Genomic DNA, 15,235 nt, shown 5'->3' with positions numbered 1-15,235 from the left:
TAATTTCACTAATAAATAAAAGCTGTCTTCTACAGACATTTGCTTTATGCTATGCCTGCAGCGATTAAGTGATCTCAAATAATGATCGTTCATATTTTTTTTCCTCCCAAATACATTTCTTCTACAAAATTTATGATTTGGCAATACCCTTATAGGTTTTAATAATGAGCTGGAAAATTAACACAATTCCAGGAATTTCAGAAATCTTCTTAAGGTTTTTTCACATCTGAAACAGCAACTTTTTTTATTTTTCAGCCAAGCAGTGTGATGACCTATAGATTTTTCCCAGAATGCTGGGAAAATCAAATTCATTACCTTTACATTTAGACATTTGGCAGACGCTCTTATCCAAAGCGACTTACCAAAGTGCTTCCATCCAAGTTTCTATCAATGGATAGATCTTTACACTGGATTACTAAGTTACTAACTAAGTACCATCAGTCAAACGCTGCTGGAAAAGTTTTTTTTTTTTTTTTTAATCAAAATAATAAAGAAACATAAAGAGCAGCAATTCTTCTAGTGGAAATAAGAGGAGAAAAGCCAGACTGGTTCAAACTGGAAGGCTTATGTTAACACTAACACAACCATGATGAGAAGATGGAACTGACCTGGGGCCACCCAATATGATATTCTCACGGGACCTACCTTAGGTTCAAACTGTACTGCGATTTTATAAACAAACTGATTTTATAAATATACAGATTCAGTATTATATAATGTTTTTTAGATTTTGTCACAATTCTAAACAAACTTGGCAAATAATTTGCTCGTACCATACATGATGCTGTTCTACCTGCCAATGTGTAAATAGTTTAGAGCGCTCCATCTGTAGGATGACCCTCCAATCCTCCAGCACTGCTCACCTCGTCCCACCATTTCTCAGGAATCGAGGAAGACATTCATCCAGACTCTTGTATGTCCTGGCACCTACTGTAGGTGGTGCAATGAACCTTCTCTAAATGTCTGTACAGAGTCTTTGACAACATTTAAACCATGACTCAAGACGAATTTGTTTCTTCACTACTCGGAATAATCTCCCCCCATTAAATTATTATTTTTTTTTAAATCCCCTTCCAATAGTTTTTGACTGATTGGAGTTAGTGACCTAGTAACCCAGTGTAAGTATTTATCCAATGACGAAAACTCCAAAGCACTTTTTGTAAGTCACTCTAGATAAGAGCGTCTCCCAATTGCCTTAATGTAAATTTAAAACATATTACCATCTCAAATGCAACTATATGTATACGCTTCAGTATACAACGATCAGTAATTCTGTGCCTTGAACCACTGAGCTCCCACTGCCCCAATAAAGATAGGCATGCAGTAAAAGTCTGATGTATAGAAAAACATAAGCTGACATCCGGTTTGACTGCTTATCTGATCGTGAGCAGGTTGCTTTATACAACTAACACAGTTGCTTAGTATTCAGGTAAAGAAGAAAACTGCAGGTTTTAAACAGAATAAAAAGAATATTGCAGAGCTGCTACTGTATGTCTATCTGGCAATTTAAAGCATAAACAAGCTCGAGTGGCCTCTTTTCCTGTTGTTATAACCCCCTGTGATCATACACCTTAGGCTTTACCGGTTTTAGTGCAATCACTGTGTCAAGACCAGAAGCACACACACACACTCCTTGTTATTTATTTTCCCATAAAAGACAGATATATTTTGGTATTTTACACAGAGGTGTATGTCAGTCAGCGCCATACCTGAAATACTTTAAGACTAAATTAAGTCCTTGCATGCCTGAACTAAACAAGCCTTTAATTAGATTGCAGAATATTTTCTTTGCTTTGCTACACATTTTGGTTTGAAGCAGAGATGACAGCCTGATGTACTAGTGAAATTGAAAGCTCACTGAGGCGTTATAATTGACGGGACTTTAATAAATGCTCTTTTTTAACCTGACGTGCACAAAGCCGTCTTGCACTTAAGTTAATTGTTGGTCTGTCCTCGGACACACGATGGCAACATGTTTATAATAATCTAACAGTCCAATTTATACCAATTTATACAGTATAGTTACTCATTCATGGTGGAGACATCATCCACACTCCAACAGACCCACAGGCAGTGTTGTTTAAAAAGCACAGCAGGCATTCAGAAAGTAAATTAGTTTTTAAATATTGGTTAAAGTAATAAGTGAAGGAAAGACTGTTTTGAACTGTTTTGACATTCAGCCATGGCACTATGGAGTCTGTATTTTGTACCTGTACTCCCGCTCCTGCAGAAGCTCCACTGGGTCCAGGCCCTGAGGTTTCTGGATGGGTGTGATGCGGTTCTGCTTCTGCTGGAGCTGGATAATAAGCGAGGTCTGCCCAGGGCCCTGTTGCTGCTGGGGCTGTTGGGCTTGGGGTTGTGACTGGGACTGTGGTGTGAGAGATGTACTGGGCATGGCCTGGGCAGGTGTGGGAGCCTGAGGAGGAGCAGGAGAGGGCCTGCCACTAGGGGCTTGCACAGGGAGCTTCTGGGAGCTGCTACAGGCCTCAGCACCTTGACCTAAAATCAGCGATGATGAAGCTGTTAAAAATAACAGCAAGATACACCGCAGAAAGTGGTGTCTTTTTTTGAGGTAAAATATATTAAATCTAATAAAATTAATCTAAAATTACAAAAAAAAGAGAGAGAAAATATTATTGAGCCTATTTTAAGACAAAATTGAGGGACTACTACAGGACGCTTTCTTGTACTACAAAAAGATAATTTCATTAGTTTTAAGCATTGATTTCTTGACAAATACTTAAAATTTAAACTTAGTTACTTGGTAAAAGGTGTTTAGTAATCTTATATTTGCTTTGTTTTATCTGTTTTTTTTCCATTTAGATATATTTTAAAAGATTCAAAATATTTTCACTTAAGAAGATATCACTTTTTGCAGGGTAAACTATCTTGAAACTATGAACTATCAAGACAGGACCTCCAGGACAAAATTGTATATAGGCACAGATGTGAGGATATGTAAATTGGCCAACTGTGCAGAGAAATCTTCCTAGACAGACTATGACAGACTTGTAAGGTCTAACTGCTAAAAGGACAATCATTTCCACGCCACTCTTTTAGTAGACTGAAAAAACGAGAGCCTCGCTCTGATGTTGCCAATAAGCACTTTAGAGAGCCACTGCCACAAGCAGAAATACTGTACGACAGTTTTCCAAATGTATGAGATATCTAAGTACCAAATTTGCATAAAAAAACATGGCTGTCTAATTTTATTATTTAAAAATGCGGATATAAACTTGTGAATTTGCAACGGGTGCCATTACAGTGCATCGGAAAGTATTCACAGCGCATCACTTTTTCCACATTTTGTTATGTCACAGCCTTATTCTAAAATGAATTAAATTCTTTTTTTTTCCCTCAGAATTTTACACACAACACCCCAGAATGACAACATGAACAAAATACTTGAGATTTTTGCAAATTTATTAAAAATAAAAAAAAATTAAAAGCACATGTACATAAGTCCAATCAACTGAATTTATCACAGGTGGACTCCAATTAAGCTGCAGAAACATCTCAAGGATGATCAGGGGAAACAGGATGCGCCTGAGCTCAATTTTGAGCTTCATGGCAAAGGCTGTGAATACTTATGTACATGTGGTTTTTAAAAAAAATTATTTTCAATAAATTTGCAACAATCTCAAGTGAACTTTTTTATGTTGTCATTATGGTATGTTGTGTGTAGAATTCTGAGTAAAAAATGAATTTAATTCATTTTAGAATAAGGCTGTGACATAACAAAATGTGGAAAAAGTGGTGCGCTGTGAATACTTTCCGGATGCACTGTACATATGAATAGCTGGGTGGCACAAAAGATGACTTTCACTTTCTTTCTCTCTCTGCATGCATGTGTATGTTTCAAAATGTAGTTGTCGAATTTATAATCTCCTGCACAGTTCGCATTTTTTCTGTACTTGTTTCTCACAAATCTTCTGCCATTTCTTATCTTATAAAAAGAAATGAATACTGATGTTTTTATCTTTGTTTACTACTAAAGTCAGCAAAAATGTGCCTTTTAGGCTTTTTTGTCTCATTCAAATATTTTTTTTCACGAGCAGGAAAGCAAAACTACAAATACATCTTCGGGCATCACCATTAAAATATTTTTTTTATAGCAATTACAAGATGAATCTCATGAATTTTCTTTTAGCAGAACCTTCAAAACTGCCTTTACATTTGTTTTGTGACAACTAGTAAATGACGTGGCAGTGGCACCTTAAGGACCTCAGGTCAAATTACCAGTTTATTTGGTCATGTTAAAAAAATATATAAAAAATGACAAAACCATTGGGCCCAAAAAATACTTCTCCAGGATTTTCATTATCTTTTTTTTTTCCAGATGCTCGTAAAGAGAGACATTGTTGTTGCTGTTTTGTTGTCCTTAGTGTAAAAAAGGAGCTTCCCTCTGTAGTCCATACAATGCACAATTTTTCTTCCCTGCACTTTTATTTTTTAGTCGATTGTCTTGTTTTTTTGCAGTGTCTTTGTACAGTATTTTGTGTTTGCACACTCAGTTTTGATATTTCTATTATTAACAGTTACTAGAGTGCTTTAGCACATTCACAAACCACCATTACACTCAACTCCATACAGTAGGTATTAAAATTTGCAATGATATCTTTGTAATGATTCTGTTGCATAAAGTCTTTTTTCTACAAAGGTTCACATAAGCAATATATATCACTGAATAGCAAAAAGAGAAAGGACACCTGGTCTGAGTTTGACATGGTAGAACGAATGACAACTTGTATTTTTTATATTTTCACTGTCAACATTTTTTAGACATGCTTTAATAAGAAACATTAGGGTCTGCTACAGTCATTACACTGGTAAAAAAAACTAGACTTGCTGAACTGGAATCACATTTTGTTCCATGTCTTCATCAGCGTGGCACATTGTTTTTCTTCCAGTTGATGACCCTTGCTCTAGGTGAGTTTTCTTACAGATTTCCTTGGTACTTTGCGTCACTGGGCCTTGAGGTGTTCGCTAATTGTGTAAGTATCTCTGAATAAAAGTGTCAAATGACTAACTATACACGCAGACTCCAGCCCTTAACTGTTTCTAGAAACAGGGAAATAATTAGTTTTGGAAACTCTGAAGGTCTCAGGACCATGATGTCAAATACAGTATGTGTTGGTACTACTTACTAAGGTTAGTACTAAGCTTATCCATCTAGAATTTTGACTTGAAGCTACTTCTTCAGGTCAACTGATTTTCTGGCACTGAAATCTGAAGGTACCGAAAGTATTTCAGGAGACCGGATTAAAGGTTTATCCAGATATTACAAGTTTCTCCAAACTATTGCGAAGGTATACATACTGTATAAAGCAAGTTTATGGCACTTCATACATTTTGCAAAATGGTTCAAGGTTTGGCACTTTCAAAGGCAATATCAAGGAGCAATAATCAAACAGAATTCCATCGTGAAGAGAAAGCTTTAGTTCAAAGGCGAGTATGAGAGATCGAAGAGCATCTCAGATTTACCTTCTGCCCATGGCTTTGGCCCGGTGCTTGGAGGGTGTGTCTGCATGCCTACAGTGGGACATGGACCAGACACAGGGCTTCCATGGGCCACAGACATACCTATAAGCACAACATGATCAAAGACAGAAAAGCAAATGTGAAATGTAAATGAATATTTATTTGGAGAAAAAAAAATAGAACATCTATTTTTAAAAAAAGGCTTTCAAGAATGTACTCAACTAACATATTAAAATAAAAAGCAGATAAGCAGACGTGATGTAGATTTAAGGTAAGGATAGAACCGTACATATATACAGCAAAATGAATCCCAAATAATATATTCTGACTGAAGAACATTGTCATTTTATATACATCTAACATTATAATTATTTGGATTGCATGATGCTAATCGATGCAGGCACGTCCTTACTATAAATTGTGTCAAAAAGTATTTATTTTCAATTGCTGATTTAGCCACAAGTTACACAGTACTGTGCAAAAGTCCTAAGCCACCCTAATTTCTTCCTAGTTTGCTTTTAAAGAGTCAGACTTTATTGTATTTTTAATTTAGTCTTGAGAAATAGTTGTCCAGGCTTACTAAGAGTCTTTTTGACTCTAATTTTTGGCAAATATTAGAATCACATTTTTAATCTAGTGTACCTGACCAGTTTTAGAGGAATGTTTTTCTTTTTGTTTGTTAGTTTTTTTAAACCACACCATGACCTACGAATCATTTGAGCATAAAAACCCATCAAACTTAAAAAAAAAAAAACATAAAAGCCATAGATGATGAGAGTTTTGTAGCCTGTTACAGTAAAAAAGATTGCACATATTTCTTTGATTTAATCTACAAAATTAAGAAATAAGGGTTGGCTCAAGACTTCTGAACCGTACTGCAAATTGAAGAAGCACATATTACACTTTTTTCCCAATTCCAAACTATCAAAACTTTTAATTATGTGTTCATAATAAACATACCATTAAATAGCTTTAATAGGTAAATTACTTTTTATTAAGCTTATGGCTAGTCAAGGTGGAAGCCGGCTGATACTAGTCACTGGTCAGTTGGTGTATCAGTAACATAAATTTGCTGAAGAAACCAGACAAGACCAAAAATTTTGTTTAAAAGTGAGAGTATGTGTTCTAAAGCAAATTAATAAGAATGACTTAGCAAACAAGAACTCTGATAATCCTTGTTAGATCTTTAAATTGTAAATTGTAAAGTCTTAAAACATGTATTACTACTTCATTCAGATTTTATAATATATTTATAAGTGGATAAATAAATGAATTTTATATATGTTTAAAAGTAACTCATATACATGGCCTACACGTGGTCTGTAATACAGTATGATTTCTTAATGTACCTCAGTACTCCAAATACCAGTACACACCTGGAGGCCTGTTGTAAGGTCCAGTGTTCACAGGTTGCTGCTGCTGTTGTTGCTGCTGCATTGTGGGAAGACTCCTCTTGCCCTGCACAGCCAGTTGCAGGTTCTCAGGCAGAGGCTGTCCACGACCCAGGATCTTGTAAGCAAGTATCTGAGCACGGAGCTGCTGCAGTTGAATGGAGCTGAAGGCAGAGGGGCCGCGGGCTTGCTGCCCCATCGCCTGAGCCTCCATAGGAATCATGGGGCCTGACTGTGCCTGGGACATCTGAGGTGGGGTAGGACCCCCTCCAGACATAGGGCTTGATACATGCTCAGGCACAGAGCCCATCGGGGAAGGGTGAGGTGACATGTATCCTGTAAAGAAGTAACAGCATATTTAGAAAAGACATTAGCATCCAGATCAGATCCAAATATCTCTTATAGATAGAGATTTCTCCAGATTGTGAGAGTGCAGAGGGCCTCCTACTTTTTTTTAAACTACAATGGGGCAAAGATATATTTAGTCAGTCACCAATTGTGCAAGTTCTCCCACTTAGAAAGATGAGAGAGGCCTGTAATTTTCATCATAGGTATGACTCAACTATGAGAGAAAAAAATCCAGAAAATCAAATTGTAGGACTTTTAAATAATTTATCTGCAAATTATGGTGAAAAATAAGTATTTGGTCAATAACAAAATTTCATGACTCCTGTCGTGCTCCTTTTATACCCTTCGTTGGCAATGACAGAGGTCAAAGGTTTTCTGTAAGTCTTCACAAGGTTTTCACACACTGTTGCAAGTATTTTGGCCCATTCCTCCATGCAGATCTCCTCTAGAGCAGTGATGTTTTGGGGCTGTCGCTGGGCAACACAGACTTTCAACTCCCTCCAAAGATTTTTTTATGGAGTTTAGATCTGGAGACTGGCTAGGCCACTGCATGACCTTGAAATGCTTGAAAAAGCCACTCCTTCGTTGCCCGGGCGGTGTGTTTGGGATCATTGTCATGCTGAAAGACCCAGCCACGTTTCATCTTCAGTGCCCTTGCTGATGGTAGGAGGTTTTCACTCAAAATCTCACAATACATGGCCCAATTCATTCTTTCCTTTACACGGATCAGTCGTCCTGGTCCCTTTGCAGAAAAGACAGCCCCAAAGCATGATGTTTCCACACCCATGCACAGTAGGTATGATGATCTTTGGATGCAACTCAGCATTCTTTTTCCTTGGGTTTTTACCAAAAAGTTCTATTTTGGTTTCATCTGACTATATGACATTCTCCCAATCATCTTCTGGATCATCCAAATGCTCTCTAGCAAACTTCACACGGGCCTGGACATGTACTGGCTCTGCAGGATTTGAGTCCCTGGCGGCGCAGTGTGTTACTGATGGTAGCTTTTGTTACTTTGGTCCCGACTCACTGCAGGTTATTCACTAGGTCCCCCGTGTGGTTCTGGGATTTTTGCTCAAAGTTCTTGTGATCCTTTTGACCCCACAGGGTGAGATCTTGCGTGAAGCCCCAGTTCGAGGGAGATTATCAGTGGTCTTGTATGTCTCCCATTTTCTAATAATTGCTCCCACAGTTGATTTCTTCACACCAAGCTGCTTACCTATTGCAGATTCAGTCTTCCCAGCCTGGTGCAGGTCTACAATTTTGTTTCTGGTGTCCTTTGACAGCTCTTTGGTCTTGGCCATAGTGGAGTTTAAAATGTGACTGTTTGAGGTTGTGGACAGGTGTCTTTTATACTGATAACGAGTTCAAACAGATGCCATTAATACAGGTAATAAGTGGTGGACAGAGATGGCTCTCAAAAAGGAAGTTACAGGTCTGTGAGAGCCAAAAATCTTGCTTGTTTGTAGGTGACCAAATACTTATTTTACAGAGAAATTTACCAATTAATTCATTACAAATCCTACAATGTGATTTTCTGAATTTTTTCTTTTTCTTATTTTGTGTCTTATAATTGAGGTATACCTATAAAGAAAATTATAGGCCTCTCTCATCTTTTAAAGTGGGACAACTTGAACAATTAGTGGCTGACTAAATACTTTTTTGCCCCACTGTACATAGAAAATGGTGATCCAGTCAGTGCCCATTTGTCAGCCAGAGACCCAGTAAATGAAAGTAAAGACTTGTGGGAGAGACTTGTTCTCTCAGAGTTTCTCAAAATCAAGGATCAAAGCAAAATTTTCTTATCCAAAATTCAGGTGTTTACATGGTTAATAGCTACCTTCTGAACATATTATTAAAGCTTTACACCACATCTTTCATTCTGATTGAAAATTAATTCTAATCTAGCCAGATCAAGTCAGACGGTTCCAACTGAAGTGTTTATGTGATGAATTTATATTCCAATTAAAATATTATTCCCATTATTAGTGGAAAATTAGGGTCCATGTAAACCCACCTATCGCTGAGGTAAAATGTGTATTGATGTCGGCTAGGACATTGATATCTGGTTTTTTTTTGTGTTTTTTTTTTGCTCTTAAATCTCATAATATTTCCAAAATATAATATTACAGAACTTGCACTGTTGGGGCAGAGGGTTAAGGCTTAGAGGCTTACAACCCTGGGTTACTGATTAAAAGATGTTGATTTAATTTGTATTACGATTCTGTAGTATCCCAAATTGATAAATATCCAGATTTTTATACATTTCATTTTATTCCCCAGATTTCACAATTCTAAGCAAACCCAGCAAATAATTCACTCCTTCCTAAAGAATCGTGATCTTAAAAATTTATTTTCCCCATCCCTACTGTACATTATATATGTCACAAATAAAACCTCAACTTAAATATATTGTCAGTGGGAGTGAACAACTAGGTGTAACAGTAGGTGTAACAACTATGGATGTAAACCTCAGGTAGATCACTGAATCTGCTTCACTGAGATATAATTCAGTCAAATAACAGATTTCAAATTAATTATAATCTCAATTAGTCTATTCTCGCATTAGTTCTACTGTTGCATTCATTTATTTAAATCCTCAAAACTCACCAGATTGATACATCTCTAGTAATAATGATATTTAAGAAAACATTTAAACGCAATTAAAAAAAAATTCTATTCATTACAATTACAAAGGATTATTATTCCTGACGTTTATGACCCATATTGTTGTTTGTGTGTGTGTGTGTGTGTGTGTGTGTGTGTGTGTGTGTCTACAGTCCCAATTACTGATTCCTACTGACATGTTAAAGCTGACAATCCCACTGACACTCCAAAATAAAAAAGAATTACTGAAATTAAATGAATCCAAATTATCTGAATTATTAATAATTTTCGCTCTTATCGCATAGGTCTGGTACAGATACCGTTTTAATTCCTCTAGTGACATAATCTAATAATTAACGACCATGTATCAACTTACTATCATTTAAATACTTAGTTAAATTAAAATAAACTAACAGAGAAGGTTTGTAGTTTCACATGTAAGGAATGTATATCCAAAGTGAACAGATTTTCTATTTAAGTCGACGGTGAATATATATATTGCCACAAAAAATATAATAAACCTTGGCTGTGCTGATCCATAGGACTCTGTGGTGGGCCCATGCCACTGTGCAGGGATCTCATGCTGACACCTTTAATCTGCCCATAGTGCATTTCTTCTCCCATGCCTTTCTCATGCATTCCTTCCATGGGCTGAAATAAATCAGAAAATGAATTAGAGCCAATATATAATTTACTCTTATGATCAATTAAAAAAATTATTTTATGACTTGGGTGTGTAGTCTGCCTACCTTGTGCATAGGATGCATACTCTCCTGAGGATAGTCTCCTGACCCCTGGCTCTGCATGGCATGTGGTATGCTGGGAGGTCCTGGGCTCAAGCCCATCATGCTGTGTACAGAGCCTGGAGAGGGACCTGGTCCAGGACTGGGGCCTAAAATGGGCCCAGGAGAAAGGCCAGCACCAGGGGAAGGACCAGAGTGGGACATTCCGACTGACGGATCAGTTGGAGTGGACATCTGTCAGCGGTAGACAGCCTTTACCCCCCACGTGAAGCTAGGGACAAGAGAAAAAACATACATTATACACATAATTAGCATCAACCAGAGTGTTTTTCGAGATTATAAATCTGGCATCAAACTAGTTAGTCATTTCATCACTTTTTGGATTAATATGAATATTGGCTTTAATAACATGTTTTTTTATAAGATTTAATAAGATTGTTTAATAAGATATTTACTCAGATTAACCATAATTTTAAAAGCACTGACAGATTGGGGTCAAGGGTGGGATATAATTGGTAGCAAAGTGAACAGGCAGATCTTGAAGATGATGTGTTGGAAGCAGAAAAAATGGGCAAGCATAAAGATCTGAGATTCTGACAAAGCCCAGATTGTGATGGCTGGAAAACTGGGTCAGAGCATCTCCAAACTGGCAAGTCATGTGGGTGTTCCCGGTATGCAGTGGTTATTACCTACAAAAGTGTTCCAAGGAAAAACAAGCAGTGAACTGGCAACGGGGTCACAGGCACAAAGGCTCACTGATAAACGTGGGGAGTAAAGGCTGTCTACCGTAGCCCAAATTGATAAAAAGTAAATGCTGGTTATGACAGAAAAAGTGTCAGAACACACAGTGCATTGCTGGTTGTTGTGTAGAGTCCTGTGTTGCTGCAGACCAGTCAGAGTGACCATGCTGACCCATATGTGGGATGTGCTGGACAAACAAGTCCAATTCACAATTTTTCTTACAAAAGTTTGGAACAAAAAAAAACCAAAAACATATTGTTTCATATTTGCATCATATTTATACTTGTCATATTTTATATTTCATGGACTAGTCCACTGAAAACCTTTGGTTTCACCTTGATACGAAGATGAAAAATGAACCACACATAATTCCGTCCAAATTAAATAAATGTCTAATTTATTTATTTTTTTACAATTCTGCAAAAAAAGAATCTTTATGATAATTGGTATGTGAACATTATAGGCACCTTGCCCCCGCCAAATTCATTAATTAAAACACATCTTTTGTCAGACCACCTTAAATTATAGTGTCTTACAGTGTAACAAACTTCTGCAACATTATTTTTTTATGTCTGGAGGGGGTTTTTTTTGTGTGTTTTTTTTGCTCTTAAATCTCATAATATTTCCAAAATATAATCTTACAGAACTTGCACTGCTGGGGCAGAGGGTTAAGGCTTAGAGGCTTATAACCCTGGGTTACTGATTAAAAGATGTCGATTTAATTTGTATTACAATTCTGTAGTATCCCAAATTATTAAATATCCAGATTTTTATACATTTCATTTTATTCCCCAGATTTCACAATTCTAAGCAAACCCAGCAAATAATTCACTCCTTCCTGAAGAATCGTGATCTTAAAAATTTATTTTCCCCATGCCTAGTGCACATTAGTGTATATGTCACAAATAAAACCTCAACTTAAATATATTGTCTGTGGGAGTGAATGTAGGTGTAACAACTATGGATGTAAACCTCAGGTAGATCACTGAATCTGCTTCACTGAGATATAATTCAGTCAAATAACAGATTTCAAATTAATTATAATCTCAATTAGTCTATTCTCGCATTAGTTCTACTGTTGCATTTATTTATTTAAATCCTCAAAACTCACCAGACTGATACATCTCTAGTAACAATGATATTTAACAAAACATTTAAACGCAATTAAAAAAAAATTCTATTTATTAGAATTACAAAGGATTATTATTCCTGAAATGTCCAGTGACGGAACATACTCAGTGCTTGTTAATATTATAAATGAGCTACTGTATTATAGAGTTATTGAGGTCTGGATCGCATGTATTTGACTCAAGTGTCCACTTAAACAGATAGATAAACTGTAAAAATGTAAATAATTATGTATGTAATCGTTTAATTTCCAACACTTAAACTATATAAATAAATTGTATAAATAAATAAATCACAAGCACTACTTTGCATGATCTGCTTTACATCATCATACAACATGTCTAGGAATATTTATCTGAATAAAACAAGAAATTAACTTTTCTGACAGGTGATGGATCCAGTAATTTAGCTGGACTGATAACACTGCTGATCAGACCAGTACTGTAGAGTATATAATAATAATAATAATAATAATAATAATAGAGCTACATAAAGTTACAGGATAATCTCTCAGTGCAAAATCAATTAGAAGATTAATACGTGTTTGACAGCTAATTAAAAAAAAATGCACAATATCCAGTGCAGACATAAACTTCATGCATAAGTGCATATTCCCCCTGTTGTTTTGCTTTAAGCAATATAAAACGGAAACTTTGCTTAAATTATCCGTGTATATAACTTCTCCCAAAACACACAGCATTCATTATCTTATTAGGTGAAGCAGAGAAATGGTTTTAGTAGCGAAAGGCTGGTTGATATCTCCGGACAGAGTTGGAAAGATCATGGCTTCCCTGCCCCAGTCTGTACTGCTTCTTTAACGCCATTGCAGTTTGGTTTTGGCAGGAAAAAAAAAAGTTTCGAAAGCGTTATGTGTACATATGTGTGTGTAAGTACATACAAAGCGCTTGGGATGCAACGAAAAAACAGCCATGCGTATTACAATACAACAACAGCTTTCTTATTCATACGTGGTTGTATAAAGAAAAGGCCAAATTCCTGCCAAAGTTCTGCAGCTAGCTACACAGAGCTCCGTCTGTTACTCAAACCTTCACCAGCATAGCAACAAGCTAACGCTAGCAGAGGATCCGCTTAGCCGCGAACGTACAGTTATGACTAGCTTCCTAGTGCTGAAGAAAAACAGCATTTACCTTTCGATAGTCAAAAGTCAAGAACTGAATGAGTCTAGTTCATTATTTCAGCTTCAAAAATACGACTCGTATTAGTTCATACCCTCCTTTCTGTTTTTTGGGGGCTTTTTTTCCACTGACATGTTGAAGTTTTATTTTTTTTAATAGGTTTCTATTTCTGATTTGGTATTAGAACCGGAAATAAGGGCGGCATTGCTTCGTGATTGGTCGAACAGCACGTCAATTTTGTAGTTTGTGTATTTTGGGGCGGGACTTTCTTCTTCTCGTGGTTACTGTCTTGAGGAAAGTGCTGGAATTTACAGACCAGAGAGGGAAGAATATTGAGACCCAGTATTGAGGATTTGCTTCAGTTTGTTAGACTGTTGTGTTTATAGTTATTTAATCTAAAGTGAAATATGAGATAGACACAGAATAAGCATGAACACTACCTCACTAAAAAGTATGTAAAACCAATAGTATGCAAGCTTATAGCTTTTTAACGTTTAACACAGAGACACACACTTAAAGCTGTGGCCAAAAGTTTTGAAAATGACACAAATATTAATTTTCACAAAGTCTGCTGCTTCAGTGGTTTTAGATCTTTTTGTCAGATGTTACTATGGTATATTGTAGTATAATTACAAGAATTTCATAATTGTCATAGCCATTTATTGGCAATTGCGTTATTTGTAGTGGTGCCCCTTGTTTTTGTTTTTTTAGACATCTGCAATTTACAGTGACATGCTATCAATCAACTACTGGGACACAGCGCATTCTTGCATAATAATGATGGTATTTCCTGATGCCCTAAACAATCGGAAAGGGGATTCATCGAAGAAAATGGTTGAACCAAACGACCTGTGTCATGTGTGTGGTTGATTCTCAGTCGACGCAGTGCGCTCACCCACAATTTTGCCCAAGAACACAGCCATGAATAAAGAATGCATCATTCGAGATCAACTTCTCCCAACCATCCAAAAACAGTTTGGTGACGAACAATACCATACCTTTCCAGCATAATGGAGCACCTTGCCGTTAAAGTGACTCGGAAAAAAACATTGCAATTTTGGGTCCATGATCAGGAAAGTCCCCAGACCTTAATCCTATTGAGAACTTGTGGTCAATCCTCAAACAAAAAAACAAAAATTGACAGCATGCCAGGGTGGATTGTAGAAGTCTTGACAATTACATTAAGGTTATGCAAATATTGAGTCTTTACATAAACTTAATGTAACTGTCAATAAATGCCTTTTAGTGTAAAAACACTTATGAAAATGCTTGTAATTATACTTCAGAAGACCATAGTAACATCTGAAAAAACACTGAAGCAGCAGACTTTGTGAAAATTAATATTTGTGTCATTCTCAAAGCTTTTGGCTGCTGCTGTACCTTTTGGCCACATCTGTACTGGTGGTACTTATGTCACTTATGTGATAATGTTTATTATTACTATTATTATTATTATTGTTATTTTCCATTTACTCTCAAACAAGTCAAATTTACCATAAATAAAGTACAAATAAAGTAGTGATGTAGGTCAATGGCCATTGCATTCGTAATATATTTTAACTTAATTAATCACAATAAATGTCTAATCATTTTAAGGGCTGGCTAAATAATTATTAAAAAATGTTTATTGAGTTCAAACAATTTGAACTTGCATTACAAA

At 36.4% G+C, this 15,235-nt stretch overlaps 1 protein-coding gene across 2 annotated transcripts in view; it reads right to left on the bottom strand.

Moving 5' to 3' along the window:
- Positions 1-13,729, bottom strand: part of smarca2 (SWI/SNF related, matrix associated, actin dependent regulator of chromatin, subfamily a, member 2) — a 54,962-nt gene extending 41,233 nt beyond the window's left edge. Inside the window, exons 1-6 of one of the 2 annotated variants that reach the window (XM_053480666.1) lie at positions 13,588-13,729; positions 10,577-10,841; positions 10,349-10,478; positions 6,858-7,208; positions 5,485-5,583; positions 2,211-2,499 (exon numbers count right to left, since the gene is read on the bottom strand). In XM_053480666.1, the coding sequence (XP_053336641.1) occupies positions 2,211-2,499; positions 5,485-5,583; positions 6,858-7,208; positions 10,349-10,478; positions 10,577-10,804 (1,097 nt within the window). In that variant the 5' untranslated portion in view covers positions 10,805-10,841; positions 13,588-13,729. The remainder of the gene's footprint in view (positions 1-2,210; positions 2,500-5,484; positions 5,584-6,857; positions 7,209-10,348; positions 10,479-10,576; positions 10,842-13,587) is intronic. The other variant, XM_053480668.1, reaches the window with a different exon arrangement.
- Positions 13,730-15,235: the final 1,506 nt, after the last annotated feature.

Source organism: Clarias gariepinus, chromosome 21, assembly GCF_024256425.1.
Source record: "Clarias gariepinus isolate MV-2021 ecotype Netherlands chromosome 21, CGAR_prim_01v2, whole genome shotgun sequence".
NCBI classification, from domain to species: Eukaryota; Metazoa; Chordata; class Actinopteri; order Siluriformes; family Clariidae; genus Clarias; species Clarias gariepinus.
Note: the sequence above shows the minus strand (reverse complement) of the source record. Positions and strands in the feature narration are given on the sequence as shown.